We start from the raw sequence: 25,534 nt of genomic DNA, 5'->3' as shown, positions 1-25,534 counted from the left end.
ATCAGGAATTCCCAGGAGAAGTCATGCCTAGAGTTCTGAAGAATTAGCATTTATTTGTAGACATCTTTTCTTGATTTTAATGAAGAATGTGCTGCTGTAATCTAATCTGTAATGAGGGTGGAAACTGCACTTTTCTGTAAATCATGCAGAATGAATAGGAACATTTCCCTAAGTGTCGTAAGCATGAAATAAATAGAAAGAAGTGACAGTGTTGATGTGCCACTCAAAATAAAGATTACTGTCAAAGGCAACCCCTATGTTTTAAACCTTGGAGACCGGAAAGGGGGAGTGTTGCAAAATCCTGGGAGACAAAGACCCTAGTTAAGTTTGAGATAGATTTGGGCCATCCATCTCCCAATCTGCAACATGCAGTCATGGAATCTGGAGGCAATGTTGTCACGTTTACTGGCGCCTAACAGCATGATCTGGGTGTCATCAGCGTAGGACACCCTACTTCAAATCCAAATGATACAATAAGATCAGCAAATGGTGTCAGGTGCAGATTTAACAGCGTAGGGCTCAGTGATGAGCCCTGTGGGACCACACATGGTAGAGAGAAAAAAGGGGAGTTGAACTCATCCAGGGCAATGAACTGTTCTCACTCTGAGAGAATCTGAAGGGCCTTGCCTCAAATACCTAGAGAGGCTAAACAGCCTATAAGAAGGCTGTGATTTACCTTGTTAAATTCTGTAGAGACGTCTTAAAGAATCAAAGCAGAATTCCCACCTGCATCTAGGGTTTTTCTGATTTCTTAAGAGGCAGTAAACAGAGACGAATCAGTACTATGGTGTCTTCTAAAGTTAAATTGGTTGTTGTCCAGTTAACCATTATTGCTGATGAAAGTTGAGAGTATGATATTAATGGCCTTCTCTATGATCTTGATCAGGAAAGGGAAGAGAGAGATGGAGTGGTATTTATGAGGATCGTTGGCCTCCAAGGCCGTTTAAAAAAAAAATAGGGAGGATGGAGGCTCTTTTACACTATTTAAGAAATTAGCATATCTCAACCATCCTATTGAAGATGTCTGTAAGTTACTTACAGACATCTTCAATCCTGGAACAAGGTGAAGGACTCTGGGGGGCTAGGGTCAAGTTGGGGGCTGGACTTGACCTGGCAAAAGAAGGTCTGAAGAGATGCTGTGGATTGGCAGGAAAATTAGGTTTGAAGCAAATTATGCATTGGAAAAGACTGTTCTGGCATACTGGAAAGAGAGGGTATGTTATTGTCCTGATGGGCCATGTGTTTGGGAGGAGTAACTGCAATTAATTTGTACTCAGTCCAAATGTCCTCTTCTTCAGGAGAGGAGGTGAGAGATATGCTAGGTGAAAGCGAGTTATAGATAGTCGCACCCTGACACCTAAAAAATGAGGCCAAGGTATTAAAAAACGTTTGGTTAGAGGGTGATGTTTTTGGACTCTGGAGCCTTGGTTAGTTGTTTTACTAAAGCAAAGAGTTCCTTGGAAGAATTTACTGAATTTTCAGAGGATTGCATTTTTTAGGTAAATATCAAAATTTAGCTTTCACAATCATTTTCTTATGTAATTAAATGGACAGTTTGTATGAGTCTTTGTCTAGAGGTGATAGTTATTATGCCATTTCCTTTCCTGTCTATAATAGAGTTTGTTTTTATAATATCAGTTTGTCATCAAACCAAGGTTCTGACAGGCAAAAGACGTGTAAGATCCTGCCCTGCAACCTGCAATGTCTGTTCCAGAAGAAGACTTACAAGTGATCCCATTATTCAAAGCAGATGTTGGCCAGGAACTTCAGCCCAGATTACAAATCTGCACTAGGGGACTGTCTCAACTATGCCCAAGCATTACTTGAGGCTTTCCCAGGATAGTGGTAGACTGTGTGCACAACTCACTCTCAGAAAAGTGCTGCTGGATTCCCTGTCTAGGATGTTGCAGGGCTTCTTCGTGGCCTGGGTCATGTTGATTGTTCTTTAAAATCCGTCAATCTGAGTAGTATTCCATAATAAGGCCTTTTCAATCTATGTATTAGGGATCTGAAATATGATCTCCATGCTGATACGGACTACGCTAAATCTAATCCAACTAAGAAATAGTTGAAGAACATTATATTACAATGAAGCAAAAAGTCAATAACAAGCTACTTATCACTTATTGACTGTATTTTGCTTTGACCCTCTACAGTGCTCCACTGCCTATTCTGCTCATTTTGTGCTATATAAATATCACATACATAAATACAGTTTGAGTCATTATTCACCATGGGCGTCAACAGAGCTGTAGAATATGGCAGTGCATAAATAGTCTTCACTTGGTTTGATCTCTTCTTTTTCAGCCAATGCTGTTAATTTGAAGGAAGAGACATGACCAAGCCCATGAGTCACCCTTGCCAAGATGGTGGATTGTCCAGAGAAATCTCAGATGAAGCACAAGTCTTTTCATTAATGTCAGTTCCTGTTTGAATCATAGAAAGGAGTAATTAACAAGAGGAAGATTTTTTTTGCCTGAATTTTGGTTCTTGCCCATGGAATTTATTTGGATTTCTGCTGTGGTCAGACACTTTCTTCTTTTCATGTCAGTGGGAGTATGATCTCTTGGTTGTCTAATGCAACATACATATCCAAATCAAATCAAGTTCTATCAGGATGCCCAGGAGATTTTCACTCTCAATCAATCAATCAATCAATCAATCAATCAATCAGGTCATTTGTAGAGCGCACTACTCACCCGTAGGGTCTCAAGGCGCTGGGTAGGGGGGGGGGTGCCGTTACTGCTCGAACAGCCAGGTCTTGAGCTTCTTCCTGAAGGAGAGGTGGTCTTGGGTCAGGCGTAGGTCGGTCGGGAGTGAGTTCCAGGTCTTGGCGGCCAGGTAGGAGAAGGACCTTCCTCCTGTTGTTGCTCTTCGGATGCGGGGGACGGCGGCGAGGGCGTGGCTGGTTGATCTGAGGGGGCGCTTGGGAGTGTAGAAGTTGATCCGGTTGTTGAGGTAGCTCGGGCCTTGGTCGTGTAGGGCTTTGTGTGCGTGGGTAAGGAGGCGGAAGGTGATTCTCTTGTTGACCGGGAGCCAATGCAGATCTCTCAGGTGTCCGGAGATGTGGCTGCGTCGGGGGATGTCGAGGATGAGTCTAGCCGAGGCGTTCTGGATCCGCTGGAGTCTCTTCTGGAGCTTGGCGGTGGTACCGGCGTAAAGGGCGTTGCCGTAGTCCAGTCGGCTGGTGACGAGGGCCTGGGTGACCGTCTTCCTCGTGTCGGTGGGGATCCACCGGAAGATCTTGCGTAGCATGCGCAGGATGTTGAAGCAAGACGAGGAGACGGCGTTTACTTGTCTGGTCATGGAGAGGGAGGAGTCCAGGATGAAGCCCAGGTTACGAGCGTGGTCCGTCGGTTTGGGTGCGGTGCCCAGGGCGGGGGGCCACCAGGAGTCGTCCCAGGCGGAGGGCGAGGAGCTCAGGATGAGGACCTCCGTCTTGTCCGAGTTCAGTTTCAGGCGGCTGGTCGTCATCCATTCGGCTACCTCTCTCATCCCTTCTTGCAGGTTGGCTCTGGCGGTGGCGGGGTCGTTGGTCAGGGAGAGGATCAGCTGGGTGTCGTCGGCGTAGGAGATTATGTTGAGGTTGTGTTGACGTGCGATGGCCGCGAGGGGGCTCATGTAGACGTTGAAGAGGGTGGGGCTCAGTGAGGATCCTTGAGGGACGCCGCAGATGACTTCGGTGGCCTCTGACTTGTACGGTGGTAGGCGGACTCTCTGTGTTCTTCCATCGAGGAAGGAGGTGATCCATTCCAGTGCCTTGTCCTGGATTCCGATGTTGCCAAGGCGCTGTACTAGTGTGCGGTGGCAGACGGTGTCGAAGGCCGCGGAGAGGTCTAGGAGGATGAGGGCCGCTGTTTCTCCGTTGTCCATCAGAGTTCGTATGTCATCGGTGGCAGCGATGAGGGCGGTCTCGGTGCTGTGGTTCGCCCGGAAGCCAGACTGTGAGGGGTCGAGGGATCCGTTCGTCTCGAGGAAGGCTGCCAGCTGTTTGGTGACGGTCTTCTCGATGACTTTGGCCGGGAACGGGAGGAGCGAGATGGGACGGTAGTTCTTGAGGTCGGTGGGGTCTGCTGTGGGTTTCTTGAGAAGAGCGCTGAGATCGGCGTGCTTCCAGCTCTCAGGGAAGGTGGCGGTGTCGAAGGAAGTGTTGATGATGTCCCGCAGGTGGGGTGCGATGACAGCGTCGGCCTTGTTGAAGACGTGGTGAGGGCAGGGGTCAGTCGGAGATCCGGAATGGATGGAGTTCATTGTGCGGATGGTGTCTTCGGTGTTGATCGGAGTCCAGGTGCGGAGGGTGGTGGTGGGTGGCGTTGTTGCAGTCGTGGCTTGCGTAGGTTGGTTGCTGAAGCTGTTGTGTATGTCCGCGATCTTGTTGTGGAAGAAGGAGGCGAGGGAGTTGCAGAGGTCTTGCGACAGGGTGATGTCATTGCTTCCGGCGTTGGGGTTGGAGAGCTCTTTCACGATGTTGAAGAGTTCCTTGCAGTTGTGTGCGTTGTTGTCCAGCCGGTCCTTGTATGTATTTTTCTTGGTAGCGCGGATCAGCTGGTGGTGTTTACGGGTGGCGAGCTTGAGGGTGGTCATGTTGTCCGTGGTTGGCTCCCTTCTCCAGGCTTTCTCGAGGGCTCGGCAGTTCTTCTTGGAGCTCTTTAGTTCGTCGGTGAACCATGGTGTTTTTCTGCTGCAGGGTCTGCTGGGTGGGGTTCTCAGTGGGGCGAGTTCGTCCGCGCAGTTGCTGATCCACTTAGTGAGGTTGTCGGCGGCCTGGCTGGGGTTCGCTGAGCTGGCGGGAGGGTGCTGGCTCAGGGAAGCGGTGAGCTGGTCGGCTGAGATCTTGTTCCAGCTTCTTCGGGCAACCTGTTGCTGGTGGTGGTGGATCGTAGATCTTTTGAAGGTGAAGTGGACGCAGCTGTGGTCCGTCCAGTGGAGTCCTGTTGCGTGGCTGAAGGTGACGTCGTTGCTGGATGAGAAGACGGCGTCGAGTGTGTGTCCGGCGAGGTGGGTGGGGGTGGTCACCAGTTGCTTGAGTCCGAGGTTGGCGAGGTTGTCCAGCAGGGTGGTGGTGTTGCGGTCGTTGTTATTCTCCAAGTGGAAGTTTAGGTCCCCCAGGAGGATGTAGTCGGCGGAGGGGAGGGCATGCGGGCTGACGAAGTCGGCGATGTCCTCGCTGAATTGTGTGCGTGGCCCCGGGGGTCGGTAGATCAGGGTGCCTCTGAGGGTGGTCTTCGGGTTGGTGTGGATCTGGAAGTGCAGGTGTTCAGCGGTGGTTAGGGTGTCGTCGGTGTTGGTCGCGATGCGGATGGTGTCTTTGTGGATGATGGCGATGCCTCCTCCCATCTGGTTGGCGGTGCGGTCCCTCCGGATGATCTTGTAGCCCTCCGGGATGGCGATGGCGATGTCGGGAGCTGAGGAGTTGTTCATCCAGGTCTCGGTGAGGAAGGCAACGTCAGGGGCGGTGGTGTCGAGGAGGTTCCAGAGTTCTACGGCGTGTCTGTGGACGGAGCGGGTGTTGAGCAGGATGCACTTGAGGTGGCTGCTGGTGGTGTTCGGCTTGGCGGGTGCTGGTGTAGGGTGTGCCCGGATGCAGGTGAACTTGCAGGCGTGGCAGCTGAAGGGTCCGTGGGTGTGCTTCGGGGCGGCTTGATGACATCCTGGGATGCGGCCAGTGTTGAGTGCGATGAGATCGGCGGCGTTGTAGGTTCGTCGGGTCGGCTTCCGTCGGTGGGGGCCAGGGGTCCTGGCGCTGGTCGCGATCCGGTCGCGGACGGGCGCAGACGGGCTTACCTTTGGCGTGCCTTCGGCGCACAATCGGCGCGCCCGCTGCGCGTCAACGCTGCGCGTTCGCACGGTCGCCATATAAGGCGAAGTGCGCGGGTGGGCGGAGCAGCTGGGAGGCGGGAGCGGGGAGGGAACAGAAGGCAAAAAGGGGCGGGGTCGGCGGTAGTGGCGGGAAGCGGGGCCGGCGAGGGAGGCGGGAAACAGAGCGGGCAGAGTTTACAGATGGAAACAAATTACGCTAACACTGGAAAAAGACTAAAAACTAGGCAGGCAAGCACAAATGATTGGAAAACAGGCTTAACAGGGGAAAAAGACTAAAAAAGGCAGACAAGCACAAATGATTGGGAAAAACAAGCTTAACACGGGAAAGAGATTAGCAAATAAAAACAGGCACAAATGATTGAAAAGAGAAAACGAAACGGACGGCAGCAGGGTCAGTCGGCAGCGAGGCAGCTAGGCACAGCGAGGGGGCACACGCAGCAGCTGGTGGCCGTGCGGCGCGGGGGTGTCCCACAAGTGGGTCACACTCACCTGTGTCGCACGGTCGCCATATAAGGCCAAGTGCGCGGGTGGGCGGAGCAGCTGGGAGGCGGGAGCGGGGAGGGAACAGAAGGCAAAAAGGGGCGGGGTCGGCGGTAGTGGCGGGAAGCGGGGGCGGCGAGGGAGGCTTGCATTTGTTCCTTCTTACTTGTCCCTCTAAGGAGACATTTGTGACACATTTTGCATGACTTTTGCTGGGAAGGATGATACCATCGAACCCTGGTCCCGGCCGACTTCTGCTCCCGGGTCTGCCACCTCTAACCAGTGAGCCACACCACTCCACTATTGCAAGAAAGCCCAATGATGAAGGATGTCACCATTTTGTGAGTGAGGGCAGTATTTCAACACATAGCATGTGCCCCCTTTTGATCACTTTTCACTAATCCTCTGTGTGTGTTACAATACATACACCCTTGCACCATGGTGCAAAAGTGCCTGCTTTGGCACACAACTGCTAATTGTGCGCCGCTGCTGGCTGAAAGGACAGGAATGCACTGTATCTTGTAAATACGGTGCATTCCTGCCCTTTGAAATTGACATAAGGCAGCACATAAAAATGACTTGCGGCACTGCCCTTTGCCAGTTCTTTGTAAATATGCCCCCTTGTTTTTAAAATATTGATATGCAGGGTGTCACCGGCATGGAAGACAATGTTTAGTATGTGGCTTCTGATGATGGCTGGCAGTGGGGCCTGCAGATGTTGAAGAGGGTAGGGCTCAGGGAGGATCCCGGAGGAACTCAGCAGCAGATTTCTATGTGTTCTGAGTTTAACAGTGGAAATCTGTCTCTCTAGGACTGTATCACAGATGTCAGCATCATGGAGGGTGTGGGTGGGAGACGGGTTCAAAGACAACTGAGAGGTGTATTAGGATGAGGGCAGCAGTTTTGCCTCAGTCGAGGAGGGTACGGATGAACTCAAAGAGTTGGGCATTGCTGGCTTTCTCAATGACTTTGGCTGGGTAAGGGAGCAGAGAGATAGGTCTGTACTTCTTGAGGTCCATCAGGTCAGCAGTGGGTTTCTTCCACGGGGTGTTGATTTCCAGTCTTCCGGGAGGGTGGTGGACTCGATGGAGCAGAGGGTGCGATGAAGGTGCCGACTCTGTTAAAGATGTTGTGAGGGCAATGGTCTGAGGGACTCCGGACTGGATGTTTTTCTTGATTCTGAGGGTGTCGTCTGAGGTGAGGGTGGTCCAGTTGGTCAAGGACTTCTGGGATCTGGAGAATTTGGGTGTGGTAGTAGCGGGTGGGGTGGGTGGGTCTTAGGTTGTAAAGCTGTCATAGAACTCCTTGTTCTTGTAATAGAAAAAGGTGCCACAGTTGTTGCAGAGTTCTTGAGAGGGGGAAAGTCTGCTTTCTCTGTGCTGGGTTTGGCGAATTCTTCGACCACGGCAAATACTTCTTTGCTGTTGTGTGAATTGGAGTTGATGCATTCCTGGAAATCTGGTTTCTTTGTTCTCCATCGCCAGGAAGACAATATCTCCATCCCCTTTTAAGGAATTTGAGGTTTAGGCATGCCAGAGTGGCACTCCTCTATTTACAGCTGTTGCCAACTGCTTTTACCTTAGGTGCAGCGACAAGCTTTTTGCGAGATGCTTATAGATCTAGACTTTCTAGTCCCGATTGAATTGTGTTCGGTTTGTGCCTATGTAGTTCTTTTTATATCTATAGTATGTACTGTTTATGAATTTGTGAGGGTTTTCTTGATATACTCTACACTCTTTTACAGGTTGTGTAATAGTCCTATGTATTATATAAACGTATGTTGTTTTTTAAATGTATTTTTAATGAATGATTGTATCTTTAGAGGTAGCATTTGCTTCCGAAAAAAAAAGGAATTATTATTATTATTACTGTTTTGATTAGGTGGTAGTGTGCAGGTATGGCAGTTGTGAAGGCTGCCACAATATTGCTACTCCTCCATCTTTTCTCAAGATGTCTGCAGGTGCACCTGAACTCTTGGATCATATTTGTTCGGTTTCTCTTTATGGGCGTCAGGGCTCCGCCCCCGTTACATAGAGCAATAATAATTCTGAATGCTCATTTATTTATTTCCATTTAAAAAGATGCCCCCTTTTTGTAATTTAACTTATTTTATGTTGTGCACGGAGCACTGTCGAGCAGACACTGTCTGCACTGACTGTCATCACGTGATTGTTTGTTTTCTCCCGGGCGGGCTGAAAGAAATCTAAGCATTTGCCGGGCTGATAACCTCATATCCCTGAAGGCTGTGATGTCATCAGCTCGGCAAAGACTTGGATTCAAAGACCAGTCTCCTCCCCCTGATGGCGTAGAGGTTAAGTTTGCCCTGGGCGTTTTAAGTGCAAGCCCGGGATAACAAAACCTCCACGTCAATCACGGAGTGAGGAGCCTTGTCACCCCACCCTTTCCCAACTCTTTACAGGGCGTGGGTGGGACACTGCTGTGACGATTCGGGAAAGGGCGTGGCAGTCAGGGACCGAAGGATCGAGTCTGCGCATACACAACCTCTTGTGAGTGAGGCTGCTTCCCGCGTGACTGGACGTCATTTCTGACATACTTCTGCGCAGCATGACTGACTGCATGTTTTTTGGTCGAGTAAGTCCAGGCAGCAGTATGAATTACTGCTGGGAGGCTACAGCAGCTAGTCAATGGGCACAAAAGTTAGCTGTTAGGAGAGGGACGTGTGCTGTGCACATTGTGACGGTGTGCAGAGTCTGCAGACAGTGTTACGTGAACTCGAGCAGTTAACCACCATCCGGTAAGGCCCAGGCCCATTTTTTCACCTCACTTTATGATTTATTTTACAAAGGGAAGCACGTGGTGTGCCATCATGTGTCAGAACCGGGTATGTTGCATTTCTTCCTCCAAAACTATAGTGATTGTATTAGCAAGTGTCTGTGTTTACTGTTTTTTACAGTCTCGGTTTTCATGACACAGCACTTCCCAAGCAGTCTGCACGTAACAAAGTGATGGGCTTACAGGTGCATGGTTTACTGATGCACACTGGAGAGTCAGTAAGGATGAATGAACATGAAGTTGTTCTGATCCTGTTTGTATGGATTATATAACATTTTGATTGGACAACTCAATCTGTGTAGACTCATGAGAGTTATATAGGATTTTCGTTGTTAGTGGCTGCTGTGAATAAGGTAGCATGGCTCGGGACTGCATAATATTTGCGTTGTATGCCTTTAATAAAATCAAGTCTTTCTTTTACTGCCATAGCTACGAAAATCTCTTTTATTGTTAATAACAAATATGTTGATACTTGAGCTCAAAGCTGGGACTGTGTGTACTTGAAGTGAACATGGCAACCATTTAACTACAGAAACCTGAGGACCGTGCATTACAGACTGTTATTAAACTGTTTTTATGCAGTGAAGCAGGTGTATAGTCGGTCATACAGCACATTCAGGGTTTTCATCAACTTCACTACTGTTCCATGTCCTGCCTGTTGATGGGAAGCAGTATTATAAATGTACAGTCTGACATCTATGTTCTCCACCATACCAAGCAGACCCTTTTTTAACGTTGATCTACCAGTCTTCTGTGTGCTTGTTAGCTGCAAGGCTTTGTATATCATACATGTTCTAGGTTCAGCTTTTAAACAAGGTAATTTGTCAGATTTAAAGCTAAGTACTTGACTTTTCCATTTGTCACCAAGGGAGATGCTTTTCCGCCTCGCTTATGAAAGGCTTAAATCTTTAAAAAGGCCACCTTCGCACCTTGTCACCTTTGTTTTAGAGTTTGCTAATATTTTCACAGCTTCACTGCCAGCTAAGTTTACATGGCTGCTTTCTTTTAATTTCTCGACCCTATCCTCTCTGTATAATCACCTTTCTCTCACTTGGACGCTTTTATTTCACAAATTAATCCTGCATTCTCTCTTTGCACTTCTTTATTTCACTCTTTAATTTCCTTTTATGTTCACAGTAGAAGGAAGCAGTGTAATGCCCTCTAGGTAACTTCGTCATGTACTTAAGGTGGCTCCTTCAATCGTGTGACATCTGCATTGTCAGACAAAACTTTGCTCTCATTTACATAGCCACATTCCCACACACAGCCTCTTGGCTGATGGACGTCTCTGTATCTCTGAGCGTTGGAGGTGGGAAGAGGGAGAAGGGAGAGAAAGACAAAGGGCATAGCCTGTGAGAGGGCGATGAGAGAAAAGAGGAGAGGTGGGCAGAGAAAGTGCTATAGGACCTTTCAGTGCCCCTTAAGCAGATTAAGGTGTGACCAATATTGATATCTTGAGATCCAATTAAGGCACCCTTATGCATGGTGTTTCAAAACATTTTTTTGGAGGGGAGCCAGAAGGTTTCTCGTAAAAGCTCAGCTTGAAGAGAACACGTTAGCTTTCAAAGAACTAATATTGTAATTCTATATGTTAAACTTCGATATGTACAACCCTTGTCCTATATATGTTAAGTTTGCAAAGTGGTAAGAGATGCGAACATCTTCTTTGCATTCTGGGAAGCGTAGTCCTGTTGATTCCATTTGGAAATCAGGACTAGAAGTCCTAAAATGCAAAGGATAATGCAAGGATCTTGAAAATGTAGGAATCGTGGAGCATCTGGTAAATCCTGGAGTGGATCTTCTCTGATGGATCTCCCTTGCGCTTCTGCATGACAAGCACTGAGCAGTAATAATAGGGAGCAGATCTGTGCCATTTATTACTTGAGGAGCGCACACTTAATTGTCTGAGTAAAGGGAGCTGCAGAGAACAGACAGCGGACTTGAGCTATATCAATGCATATCAATGAGACATAATTGGTGTTATGTGAACTCGAGCAGTTCACCACCAGCCGGTGAGGCCCAGGCCCATTTTTCACTTCACTTTATGATGTTACAAAGGGAAACAAGTGGTGTGCCGTCATGTGTCTGCACCGGGACTTGCTCTCTTCGATGCACACATGACCCCTGCCGTCTACCCTTCAAAACCATTCTAGCAATTTCTGTGTCTCTGCTGGTGACCCCAATATCCACTTCAGAACACACGAGCAATGGTCAGAATGTGAGGGAGTGCCTCACGCTTGTCCTCCCATTTTAAAAATTGGGACAGTTGTTGCCCTAGACCATGGTTTAGGGGGATCAGCACAGCTCGCAATCCGGAGCACATTCACCAGTATTAGGGCCCAAAGTGCCAAACTGTCTTTAAAAGGGTCAACAGGCACCCATCTGGTACCCATGCTTTGTGGCTTGGGCATCTATTCAGAGCCGAGATTATGTTCCCAAGGGAGAATGTTTGCTCTTCTGCACCTCCTAGGCCAATTGAATCCTCAATGGCGATAATCTCAATGTGTTCCAGTTTATTAGAATCATTTAAATTCGTAAAGTGTTTGACCAATACATGTTCAGGAATGGTCCCATCGATGCTAATTGCGGAGCTACTTGAAAAGAAAGGTGCATTGACTTCCTTCCAAAATTGAGACGCATCATTCCTTGCACAGGCAACAATAAGCTGCGCCTAAGCCTCCCTTTCCTTAAACTAATGGCTTCTTTATAGAGCGTCCTACAGTTTCTAATTTCTAGCAAAACCCTCAGCAAGCTTTTTAGAGCTTGTGTGAGGCTACTATGAGCTGGTGAGCATGACTTATCAAACCATTTATTGTGCCTCTGGCATGGTGTTGCTTAACCACTTGGATGCTAAGGGCCTGGTACCCCCTTCATGTAATTTCTATTGAAATCAATGGAAACTCCATGACGAGTTAACCTTGTCATTAGCATCCAAGGGGTTAAATAGTGTTAATTTTAATTGCTCAGTTGGCTTCTTACACATTTTGGCAAAGGCCCCTAGCACCAACCCCAGATCGGGTGCAGCACTTAGACAAAGCTCAAAGTGCTACCTCTGATTCTCCACAAGCTGGGCTAAGAAGACCTTTGGTTCGTCGTCCCTCCATTTACGGCGCACACCCCTATTTCTCATATATACGATGTGGCAAACCATCCCATTCATAGACACCAAGGGCGGCCGTAGGTTAAGGCCTAAAACAAGTGGGTTATGGTCATTGAGAACACTCTTTACAATTTAAACTTACACACCTTTCTAGCCCAAGCCTTAGATAGTGTGATAAAATCAATTAAGGGTGTCCTCCCTCTGCCCGTGTACGTTACGTGACTCAGGATTTCTTTTGCAACTAAATCAATACTGTGTATGAGGCCATTTGTCTTGAAGAGCCTATTCAATTTGTCACCACATGGGTTAAGATCAAAATGTGAGAGGCCACAAAATTCATTGTCCACTAGTAGGATTCCTGCTTCTCCCACTGAACATGCCCTGAGGAGTGTGAGAGGCAAAAAGAACCTATTCTCCCAATGAGAGTTCAGCATGAGTACAAGCCTGTACGTTTAACATAAAAAGTTGGCCAGCACCTGGAATTTGTTTGTGCTTTGGTGATTTTTTTTTGTACTGCTACTTTTCAGGAGAAATTCTTCTGTAACACACATTACAGCTGTGAAATTGTGGCTTCTAGAAGCAGTTACTTAGAGAAGGCTATGAATAGACCTAGGCATCCAGCTCTTGACTTCCGCCACATCTGCACCTTCCTTTATCAATCCAGTCACACCCAGGCACTTGTCCATAACTATTTAGCCATCTATGTACGCTCCCACTCTAAGGCATCCATTGACGCATCATTACAGACACTGGTGCATTAATACATTATGTACATGTCTGTGCACGGTCAGTGGCCCCATTGTGTTGTGGCCATACTTTCCTCAATGAATCAGACTTAAACTCGAAACAAAATGGCATAATGTTCTAGGACTTGAAATTTGTCTTTCCCTGATCCCAGCATAGCCATGACAATGCAACCTCACCCCAGATTTCTCTGTTTCATGGAGCTGGGGAAGCCTTTGTTTTCTCTGCCCCCAAAATGGGGAGATAACGGCAAGCATCCATCTTTTCACACATTCATCTTTTCATTCATGCACACATGCTTTCATCTTTCCAGCTATGCACTCGCTCACACGCATGCATTTGCACCCTCTCCCTTCAGCCCGCCAAACGCTTAGTAGCCCACTAGTCCCATTCCCCCAATGCAAAGACCTAGGCATTGGCATTCATCTGTTTTTTTTAGATCTTGCCTACAGATGCCTTTTAGCTGTTTGTGCGTAAAAGACATTCTGTGAACCATATCAAAAACTTCCAGGGGACTTTGTGCCAGCTCATTGCTAATCATTAGTTGCCTGTCTAATCGCTTGTTTGTTTGCTTATTAGTTGATGTCTTTTCTTCCTCTCGTGTTTGTCATTCCCCTGGAAAATAGCTTCTTTACAATCCCTTATCTTTCCACTGCTTACATTCATATAACTACTTTTTTACGTCTCAGCCTACCAAACCGCATAGCTGTCTGGTTTGCTAAAGACATTGGGGACATTCAGAAATTTGACCCAGGAATGCATTCCGCCAGTTGCTTACCATTAGCTGTGTGGTTTGTAACTCACATGTTCTGTTTGCTGGCTTTGTTTTAGGCTGTCTGGATTGTCCCTTCCATTGCCAAAATCTTGTATACTGTGTTTTTCCACAAACTCGCTTTCTGTAAACAAGCTTTTAAATCTTGTCCTTATCTTGTCACATTTGCTGTGCAATCAAAGACAGATGTCAAATGTTAATCTGTGTTTTCCAGGGAGCTTGGTGTTTATTTTTCTTTCTCTGATTTACGTGTGAGTAACCTCTGCGTCCCAGTTTCCTAGGGCTCTCATGAAAAGTGTAAGCAAAGTATGTGTGCAGGGGTTTAAGTGGGATGAAAAAACTGGGGGGGGTCTCTCATAGGGAAAAACCAAAGGTGATGATGGAGGGAGCATTGACAATACAAACACTCACCCCCAGTCAACTGATCTGGGTTTAATCCATCACCGTTCTTTAGCTCACTCCGCCAGCCCAGTTCAGACATGGCTATATGCAAATCAGTCTGACCCTGTGCCTTCTGGGAACAGTCCAGCCCGAACTGCCAAGCCATGTCTTCCCTCGACCGGAATCAAGCTTCCCAGGACCGGTTTCTGGCATTACAGCCGTCTTCAGCCGCTTGCTTGACTCCAGTGGCAAAGTGAGCAAGGGACTCACGTCTGAGCATACCCTGCCAACTTAGGGCGAACAAAGAAAAACCAAAGGTGATGATGGACGGAGCGTTGACAATACAAACACTCACCCCCAGTCAACTGATCTGGGTTTAGTCCATCACCGTTCTTTAGCTCACTCCGCCACCCCAGTTCAGACATTGCTATATGCAAATCAGTCTGCCCCTGTGCCTACTGGGAACAGTCCAGCCCGAACTGCCAAGCCATGTCTTCCCTGGACCGGAATCAAGCTTCCCAGGACCGGTTTCTGGCATTACAGCCGTCTTCAGCCGGGCTTGCTTGACTCCAGTGGCAAAGTGAGCAAGGGACTCACGTCTGAGCATACCCTGCCAACTTAGGGCGAACAAAGAAAAACCAAAGGTGATGATGGACGGAGCGTTGACAATACAAACACTCACCCCCAGTCAACTGATCTGGGTTTAATCCATCACCGTTCTTTAGCTCACTCCGCCACCCCAGTTCAGACATGGCTATATGCAAATCAGTCTGACCCTGTGCCTTCTGGGAACAGTCCAGCCCGAACTGCCAAGCCATGTCTTCCCTGGACCGGAATCAAGCTTCCCAGGACCGGTTTCTGGCATTACAGCCGTCTTCAGCCGGGCTTGCTTGACTCCAGTGGCAAAGTGAGCAAGGGACTCACGTCTGAGCATACCCTGCCAACTTAGGGCGAACAAAGAAAAACCAAAGGCGATGATGGATGGAGCGTTGACAATACAAACACTCACCCCCAGTCAACTGATCTGGGTTTAATCCATCACCGTTCTTTAGCTCACTCCGCCACCCCAGTTCAGACATGGCTATATGCAAATCAGTCTGACCCTGTGCCTTCTGGGAACAGTCCAGCCCGAACTGCCAAGCCATGTCTTCCTTGGACCGGAATCAAGCTTCCCAGGACCGGTTTCTGGCATTACAGCCGTCTTCAGCCGGGCTTGCTTGACTCCAGTGGCAAAGTGAGCAAGGGACTCACGTCTGAGCATACCCTGCCAACTTAGGGCGAACAAAGAAAAACCAAAGGTGATGATGGACGGAGCGTTGACAATACAAACACTCACCCCCAGTCAACTGATCTGGGTTTAATCCATCACCGTTCTTTAGCTCACTCCGCCACCCCAGTTCAGACATGGCTATATGCAAATCAGTCTGACCCTGTGCCTTCTGGGAACAGTCCAGCCCGAACTGCCAAGCCATGTCTTCCCTGGACCGGAATCAAGCTTCCCAGGACCGGTTTCTGGCATTACAGCCGTCTTCAGCCGGGCTTGCTTGACTCCAGTGGCAAAGTGAGCAAGGGACTCACGTCTGAGCATACCCTGCCAACTTAGGGCGAACAAAGAAAAACCAAAGGTGATGATGGACGGAGCGTTGACAATACAAACACTCACCCCCAGTCAACTGATCTGGGTTTAATCCATAACCGTTCTTAGGGGCAGCCAATGTAATTATGAGAGTGGCTTAAAACTGTTAAGCTAAAAATCTGTACTTACCATAGTGTGCTGCCCCACTGGTATTGTGCTTCTCCTGTCATTGCCTCCAGCTATATAATACGAGTGACATTAAACCTACAACAAGCCAGGACTATAGTCTTTGTCAATGGTTATACGTTGCATAAGATTAATAAGAACAAACTGCAGCATTTTCATTATTATATAAAATGAAAACATAGGTGGTTCAGAGATGTGTTACAGGTAGGAAACACTTAGAAGGCCTATTTCTGCTGGTTGTATGTGCTTGGGTTGGGGTCATTTTGCAAGCAGACCAGTTTGAAGATTGGGCACATTCTTGGTTTGATTCTAATATTTTCTTCAAAATGATATATTTGGATTCCCCCTTTTTTCAACAATTTGCAGTAAATATGTGGTGTAAAACCCTCCATTTGAATCCATTTGAATCCCTTTTTTCAAAATGTTCTTGCGGGGGGAGAACCCCCCCGCACCCTCCTTTTCCTGTTTGGGCTCGCTCGCTTCGCTCGCTCGCTTGTGACATTGGGGTACAACATTTTTCGCCTCACCACTTTGTAAATCCACCAGCCGCCACTGGTTGAGGATAACATATGCTGCAGTGTGTAGGATGCCACTAAGGTGCACCAATTTGGACCCTGAGAGTTCATGCTACAGTGTGCTACCATTATATAGACGTGAGAGCATGAGGGCTACAACAGCAGTTATGAAGTTGTGATTGGTATCCATGACGAAACCAAGTGAGTTGGCTTTGAGTAAAAGTTGGGGTTCAAAGCCAATACTATTCTTTTCACTTAGCCAGTTTTGCTCTATATCCTGATTGTTTTTCTTAGCAAATTACAGGAATTCTGTCTTATATGCATTGTAATTCACGTCGGTGCCGGATATCCCGGTCCGAATGATTTGCAAACAGTGTTTGAAGCATTTGTCGTCTGAAGCTGAGGAGATTTTCAAGCAGAGTTGTGTATCATTGGCATATGGGTGAATCTTGATGCTTTTTATCTGTGAGTAGTCCACCAAGCATCTCAACTTAAAAGTTGAAGATGACAGGAGATGCTTTGGAACCCTGAAGGATTCTTTAGGTGCTAGTAACCTTTTGTGACCTTGAATTGTCCATTTGAAGAAACAGGTGATTTTTTGAAAGGTAAACCAATACCCAATTGAGGACACTGCTGTGATTCTCGTTCAAGAATCCAGGATGTATGAGTGTGCATTGGTGAATTGTGTTAAAGGTTGCGGGAAGGTCCGGCAATATCAAAAACTAGTGGTCATCTGCATATGTGGCCAAAAGGGTATTGTCTATGATGTAGCAGTTAGTAGTCTATGTGCTGCTGCGTGATTTAAAGTTACAATGGTAGTCATGCTTGAGTCCGATGTTTTCCCTACTGTTAGTTGCAGTCAAAGTAGTGAATGTAATCCCTCTTAGTCTACCCTGTTTTATATTTAATGTTTTGTAAATTCTTTTGATATGCATTTTTATTCCATTTTAAAAGCCATTATAATATATTTCTTAATTATAACGTTTTTTAGTTTTAATATTGCAAATGCATTTTTTTTTCTCGATTTTTTAATAACTTTGTTTTAAAGAAAAAATAATATCTAGTGTTTTAAATGAACTAATTTTAGCTGTTTGCCTTTTTTCTTTTTATTTATGTTTAAATTGTTCTTATTGTTGTAATCTAGTGTTTATTTTTTTACAAACATTTTATTGTATATCATTTTTTAAATTGTAATTAATATAGTTTTATTATATATTTTGATTTTGTTATTGAATATTTTTTTAAGTGATATCATTTTGAAAGTTATCCTTGATTAGTTAACTAAATGTATAATAGTTACTGTTCAATATACATGCCTTTTTTATGATGATAGTAGTAGTTTTGTAGGTAACATATGAAGTATGCAAGTCAATTTATATGTCCTCAATATTTTGTAGGTGATATTTTGTTGTGGTATTTCATTCATTGCTGTCTCTGTGTTCTCCAAGATCCTGGTCTGTATCTCTATCAACTTTTGGGTTATTATATGCATCTGTAAATATTGAATGGTCACTCGATGTCACAAACATAATTTCACACAGTACATTGGTTTGCACTGATTTTCCCCATTTGAATGTTATTTCCCCTGTCCTAGTCCCAGTCCCTGCCATTCCTAGTTTTACATAGCAAAGACAGAGAACACAACTTCGACTATGGAGAACTTCACTTAGAGGTAACAACCAAAAACACATTCATAAAATTACTACGGTCATAATTTCAATAATTATGAATATACTCTCATTATGTATAGGGGCTACTATTTGCTCAGAATTGTGAATACCATCCCAGTGTTTTTTCACCCAGGCATTTGTGCAAATGTACTTGCGGGGAGATCTCAGCATATGGATTTCTGAATCTGAATATCAACATGAACCACTGGGGAACTCCATTGCACAATTTTGTTGGTATATTGTTTCATTGTCATTCCCTAATGCCCAGATGTGCAATATCATTGTGCCATAGCAAAATAACTACAAATCACTGAGTGGGAAGGCAAATTGGCTAAAACTCCATGGGGTAATATTTGTCAACTACAAAGAACTGTTCCTGATTATCCAATATTTTTTTATCTTACCGTATTTTGTCTGTAAAATGCACTGCATCAAATATCTCTTCATATTCAGAATTAGTTAGACCAGTAATTATTTCAGCGCCGTTTCCACATGTGAGATTATCAAAAACCTGAAATTGTATGTAGAGTAATGTCACAAGATTGATCTACCCATTCTTCACTATACATCAATCAAATTGTACCGGATACCCCGGTGTCTGGTAATAGGCTAAGGCGGCTTAAGCCACCTTAGCCTATTCATGAGTTGTGTCAATAACAGTCCCCCCATCCATACTCTTTTTTCTGGACCCAAATGAGTGTAAATACATACGTATGATTTGGTCTGGTGCAAGCTACAGGCTCCCCACTTCCCTTTCTGTTCCACCCATCCATCAACAGACACCTCAAAGGGTATTTGAGAATAACTAGTCAGATGTGTGGCAGTACTCTCACCATCTATACAGTAACATGCAGACATGTGCTGGAAATTCAGTCACAACCGGGATGCATGAAAAACCAAATATAGTAAGTCACTACTACAACCATCCCACCATGTTCAGGTTTGAATGAACATTAAAAGCCTCTTCGCCTGTTTTTTTAACACCTTGGCTGCTTGGGATCTCCTTCTGCTGTGCTGGGCCCTAATGTTAATGGGTGTGGTCATGACAAGCTCAGCTCATCATGAGCACAAGAGCGCCGTGCCTCATGAAGAGCTGAGCTCGTCATGAGCACGGAAGGGGTTAATTATTGAAACTGTGAGACCTCTGACTCGATTTTGAAATTTTAAACTTTATATAGAAGTACCAAAACACATGTTGAATTGTTTCAGGCAAAACCAGTAGGAATGACTAGGATTTTAAATTGGTGATTACATTTAGGATCTTTTTTCCAGTACATTCTATATACAGGGATCATACATTCATTGGTGTTTTTGTCGATGACAGTCCTGAGGAAGTGGATATACCACAAAACATTTGGTGGTTACGACTCTTCTTTCTGCTAGAACATAATTTTTAAGATTCATAGGTTAGTGTTGTTTCCTGTGATGTCTATATGAAATTTTACCTTCAATCAGGTTGGGGGAGAAAGAAGGGATTGTAATCCATTCAGCTTCCTTGCAGTAATACGAAATATCAGCAGGGAATGGATCACTTGAGCTGAGTAACCAAGGTTTGCAAAGTTGTGGTAGTCTTACTTTAAAAAACCCTAATTCACGTACACAAGCTGTGTGGCGGTATATCTTGGTTCTCCGTCAGGTTAAAAATGTGACAGCATCATCATTGGGCTTCTTTTTCGTATGCTTTCCTCCACCAGGAGGAGAACCACTGGTTATTGCAGTAGTGATCAGTGAGTGTCAAGTGCTCTGGTGAAGTAAATTAAAATTTGGAAAACTAAAATTGTCGTATGTCCGGGCGGAAGTCAGGGTTATCTACTATTGGGGACATTGGCAAAGGAAAAGTAGTCAAACCTTTTTTTGCAGGCTACCACGTCCCAGACTTTTAGTGTTGATGAGGTTACTCGGGAGCAATGTAGCCCCAGGACCTATATTTGCCTGGGAGACACGCTTCCTGCCAAATATTCGCCCCTACCACTATTTGATCCGTAAAGGACCAGTGTTTTTCATAGAGAGGGCAGTGCAAATTCAACAATATAGTAAAGATATGCTGCTTGGAAGTATCTATGAACAAAGGAAGCCGTATTCCGCCTTCCCGCTTGTGTTGTGTTTGTTGAAGAAATTGTAGCCGTGGTCCCCCTCCCCAGACAAATTTATTGATTGGCAATTGTAGCTTGTATAGGGCCTTTGATGTTTGGGCTGCAGGTAACATTTGGAAGATGTATAAGATACGGGGTTACACTATCATCTTAACAGCCGCAATTTGCCCAAACCGACCCTACCCTATACGCGGCCATCCGTCCAGCGTTTTGGTCGTCAGATCTAGGAGAGCTTCATAGTTCAGTGCAATCGTTTTTGGTATTATTGGAGCGAGCAGGATGCCCAGGTAAGGTATGGATTGCTCATATGAGTGTAGCAGGTATTTGCTTTGAAGGCTCCAATCATGGGCCCGAGGCACAGAGACATTCGAAATTTTAGAATTGTTCAGATTGACCTTAAAGCAGAGACTTCTCAATAGCTCTTCTACTCGGCTATTAAGGCCGGTAACGAGGTCACTGGGCACATCAATGACAGTTTTACATCATCTGCATAGAGGCTGATTTTGTGAGTGTCTTTACCAAAGTGAATGCCCTCAATCTGTAGGTCATCCCAGATTCTTTGTGCTAATGGCTTCATGAACAGTACAAACAGGAGAGGGGAGAGTGGACATCCCTGCCAAGTGCCGGGAGCAATAGGAAACGCATCAGGCGACATCCCGTTTACACAGACCAAAGCTCTTGGGGCCTGATAGATACAACTGAAACATTTTATGAACTAGATGCCAAACTCAAAATGTCATAGTGTATCAAAAAGATACACCCATTTGACCCTGTTAAAAGCTTTTTCAGCTTCAATTGACAGGAGAATTGCTTCTTTGCGTGATCTGTGGATGCTGTCCATAATATGGAGAAGTCTTTTGGTATTGTTCCCTCCCTCTCGAGTAGGAAAACACCTCTCTTGGTCTGGGTCTACCAGGCCTGCCATCAGCGGGTTTAGTCGGGCTGCCAGAATGCTGGAGAAGAGTTTTGTGTCAATATTGAGTAGTGATAAGGGTCTATACGAACCACATTCGCTGGGGTCTTTTAAAGGCTTGAGGATTGGTGAGATCTAAGATTCTTCAATAGAATCAGTTAAAGAGTCTGTTTCAAGGAAGGAATTGAACAAAGAAGTGGTGCCTGTTCCTGGCAAAAGGCTTTGTAAAACTATGCTGAAAAAAGCCATATGGACCAGAAGCCTTATGTACCTTAAGGTGGGCGATTGCTGAGACCGGCTCCTCGATATGGATCGGTTGGTCTAGCTGATGTGCGATTGTTTCTGGGAAGCAGGTAACGTGGTAATTGCCAGGATAAATATGAGCATCTATCTGTGGAGGGTCTGGGGGTAGCATGGGTAGGAGACTAGCAAAAAGGGATCAGGAAAAGGACCTCCCAGGGAATAGGGGCCAGTTTCTGACAGGTTAGCTCCTCTAGATTGGAAAACATAGTGTCTAGGAGGTGCCCTTTCAAATGTGTTACATGTATCACCTTCTGTGTGAGCTGATAGGCCGCTTGGTCCAAGGACAGCTCAGATGCTGCCTTCGATACCAGATCATCGAAGTGGACATTGAAATCACACAGGATAGTAATATTTGCAGCGGTGCTGGCCAGTTTGGGGACCATTCCAGGTAGTGATTTGCAGAAATGGCCCATATATCAAGAGGTCGATAAATTAGGATGCCCGAGAGAGAGAGCATAGCCGTAAATCCTAATGAAAAATGGAGGCTTTCTCAGTCAGGTAAAGGGCTCCCAAAGGTCCGACAATTGAGGTGGCGTTTATAGATAATGGCAATGCCACACCCTTTACCAGTTGCCCTATCCAACCTCTGTATTACACAGTCTGGGGGGAGGGCCTGGACGATGTCAGGCTCTGAGCCCACGTTCAGTTAGGTTTCAGTGAGGAACAAGACATCAGGGCTTTCATCCATAAGTAGGATGAGCAGCTCTGCAGTATGTTTAGGCAAGGATCTGCAAGTTAATAAAGGCGGTTTGAAATGTTTATCAGGGGTGGCGCAACGGGGGCATTGGGGAGGGTGACCAGAATCTGAATGAGTAGTGTGCGCAATTGGTAGCTGGACTACTGGGAGCAATGGAATGGAGACAGTTTGATCCTGTGGGTGGGTTTAACTGTCTAAGCTGCTCCACGCTATAACAGTAATTATCTGATGTAAAAATGGCAGGGGTTGTGGCCCCTGGCACCGTCCGGACGCAGACTGGCACAGACAGGCTTGCATTTGGTGTGCCAGTGGCACGCCCGCTGCGCACGTCCACTGTGTGGTCAAGTCATCGGGCTCTTAAGAAGCCCGAGCAAGTCCAGCGACTAGAGCGCTGACCTGAATAATGGCTGCTGAAAATGTGAGTGCATTGTGCAGAAGCTGTAAAACAGTCCCGGCTTGCCGTCCCAGAGCTATAACCAAGCTCTGTTAATCACAGTGCAATGAAATCACAAGTAAGAACAATATTTTAAAAGCAGATTAGTTGTGAAAACAGATTCACATACAGTATTAAAAAGGGCTTGATTCAATTTAATATTTTAAAAAAGTAATGAGGTAGCAGCTCTCCCCTAACGCCGAATGTGACTCGTGGCAGTTTTCCCTAATAATGAGTCCAAAATCTTTTTAGGCTCAGCATAAAAGTTCGATAACCATGGTTTCAAACTCTTGTACCCATGGTACAGAGCGGAGAGGCTTAACGTAAGGAAACTTGTGCAAAGAATTTGTCAGTACCATAACAGTTAAAAACTCAAAACATGCCACAATAATCATTACAGTACTAATTTCCGCAAATAGGGAATACCATTGGCACCAAGATAAGTACAATCCAATAGGGTAACCACAGATATGAATTTAGAAGGTTATAGAGCAAAAGGCACCCAGAAAATGTAACGTGTCAATCAAACATTACTGTTCGTGGTTAAGTGGGATCTAGACGTATGTTTAGGCTGCATTGTTTTAGACCAGTTAATTATCCCGGCACAGTGGAAGCCTTGCAAATTTTGTAAGTGCTACCTGTGTTGGATATATTAGTGCAGGTATAAGAACAAAGCCACAAGCATATACATGCACCTGAAGTGACCTACAGGCAGGTCACCTCAGCCCTTTTGAGTAGAATGTCAGACTACATTGATAAATACAGTACATCCAGACCTATAACTTTTTTACAGGCTTATATCCCTCCCTATCACTTCAAGGCATGACTCATGAATAGCACATGGGTTTCGGAACATGCGTCTTGCAATCAATAATGATGAAGCTTCACCTCTCTGGCTGCTCTTTGGGTTTGATAGGTCGCAAAGTCTTCAATATGTGTATACAATTCTTCACTTGTGTTGGTGGTTGCCCTGCACTGTCCCAGTCCCATTCCCTTTCTGCAAAGCAGCAAAAGTCATCAGATCAGTCCTTCTTTTATGTTCACTAAGATCATGAAAACAGAAGAGGGACAGTCAGTGCAGTGGTCATTCCCAAGAGAGTAAAGGGGGTCATTCGCCGCCATCCTATCGGGTAACGGGACCGCCCGCAATAAGGGCGGGGGTCCCGTGTGGGCAATTAGGACGCACCTACCACAGTGGTGGGCGCATCCTGCATTCCTGTCATTGTGGTGGGCGGTGCACTCAGCATCGCCTGCCACAATGTCAGGAAGGCATTTCGTGCACTTCCATGCACAACATGGCAGGCACCGCGCGTTGCCTGCCGTGTTGTGCACGGAGCTGCAGGGGGGTCCCATAGGCACCCACCATCTGCACCCCCTACCGCCCAGAGTCCCTGGGGGCCGGCAACTGGCCCCCACATTCTATTCCTGCATGTCTTTCTGTAGCGGCAATACCGCCACGGAAAAGCATGTTACCGCACCCATGGTAATATGGCTGGCGGTGTCTAACAGACACCGCCACCATATTAAACCCTTTTCCACCCGGTTGACTCTTCGACCAAGCAGAAAAGCGGCGGACGGTCTTTCCATCCGGCGCGGTTCTCCCCACCATAATAATATGGTTGGGGAAATGGGTGGCGGGCGGGGTCGGATCACGTGGGGTTTGCCACCCCATGCGGGTGGTGGCAATCCTAATGGGCCCCATAGTGTCAGTGCCTCTTCCATTTAATAGTGACTTCATAGGGACTAAAAGAAGATCCTGTTTTGCACCCTCCGAAACAGTATAAATGGTGCTCTGCCAGGCTGATCGTTGAGCTGATATAGGTATCAGAGGTGGATGGGGTTCCACTCATCTGTTGTACTGCAGCAGATGATCATGTGAGGACAGTAAGGCCTGTCACCCTAATTTTAAAGACCTCTGCATACGTTTTAATGCATTATCGATTTTCTCAGCACTTACCTCCCTGTAAGCATCTGTTAAATGTTGAGAAAAATATTTGTAATAAAGGTTTAGGTGCGGTTGCAAACAGTACATTGCCACACAGCCATTGGGTTTGAGCACACGATCCACTTCTTTTAAGAACTCCTTTATGTTGAAAAAGTGAACAGCAACCGAAGCAGTGATCAAGTCAACAGATCCGTCGTCAAGTGGCAACTTTTCTGCAGGAGCAACTCTAGGAAAATGAACAAGAAATAAGTTTAAATATTCAACCAGAATCTGAAAAGTCATATAATGCATTGGCCTTTAAAGTTCAAACATAGTAATCTGATATTTCTGCAGCTGCTGCTGTAACCATGTAGGGATTTCATTTAGGGCCAGATATATGACTCTTCCCTTTTGCGAGTCATAAATTTAGTCGATTTGTGACTTTCAATTTGTGACTGACAAAATGGAATGTACAGAAGTATCTCAGACTCTGTTTGCGACTTCCAATGGGGTCACAACATGCCTGCCTCATTAATACTCATGAGGCAGGTTGCAATTTGCAACCAATTGGGAATTGCTGGCACTCTCAAGGATGGTGGGCTGCTGGGGCAGCAGACCACCATTTCTGTGACTGCTTTTTAAATAAAGCAGTTTTTCCTTTTTTAATGCAGCCCATGTTCCTTAAAGGAAAACCGGATGCATTTCAAAAAGAAAAATGAAACTTTTCTGTTTAATTTTTTAAGAGTAGAAAGTGGTCCCTGAGACCACTGCCTGCTCTTCAAAAATATTCTTGCTTCCAGTCACAAAGGGGAAAGGGGTCCTCAAGAGACCCCTTCCCATTTGCGGTTTGCCTACACTTTTTTAAACGGGTGGTAAACTGCAAGTGTTTTGCGACCGCAACGGAGGTCATAAAACAAGTGTACATTGAAACATGACTCACTATTAGGAAGGTACGTCCTTGGCATGCCCCTTCCTAATATCGAGTCGCAAACCTTATTTTGCGAGTCGGTAATAGGTTACTGACTCACAAAATAGGGTTTGTACATAGGGCAGACATATTTTGTGGTCACAAACGGGCCGATTTCCCATTTGCGACAAAAAAAACCATCTGTACATGTGGCCCTAAATTGTTTA

At 45.9% G+C, this 25,534-nt stretch overlaps 1 protein-coding gene across 1 annotated transcript in view; it reads right to left on the bottom strand.

The window, feature by feature from the left end:
- LOC144769629 (uncharacterized) overlaps positions 1-25,534 on the bottom strand; it is a 231,720-nt gene that overhangs the window by 7,566 nt on the left and 198,620 nt on the right. The window contains exons 4-5 of the mRNA XM_078653799.1: positions 24,434-24,647; positions 18,442-18,548 (exon numbers count right to left, since the gene is read on the bottom strand). Of these exons, the coding sequence (XP_078509925.1) occupies positions 18,442-18,548; positions 24,434-24,647 (321 nt within the window). The remainder of the gene's footprint in view (positions 1-18,441; positions 18,549-24,433; positions 24,648-25,534) is intronic.

This window comes from Lissotriton helveticus, chromosome 7, assembly GCF_964261635.1.
Source record: "Lissotriton helveticus chromosome 7, aLisHel1.1, whole genome shotgun sequence".
Taxonomy (NCBI): Eukaryota; Metazoa; Chordata; class Amphibia; order Caudata; family Salamandridae; genus Lissotriton; species Lissotriton helveticus.
Note: the sequence above shows the minus strand (reverse complement) of the source record. Positions and strands in the feature narration are given on the sequence as shown.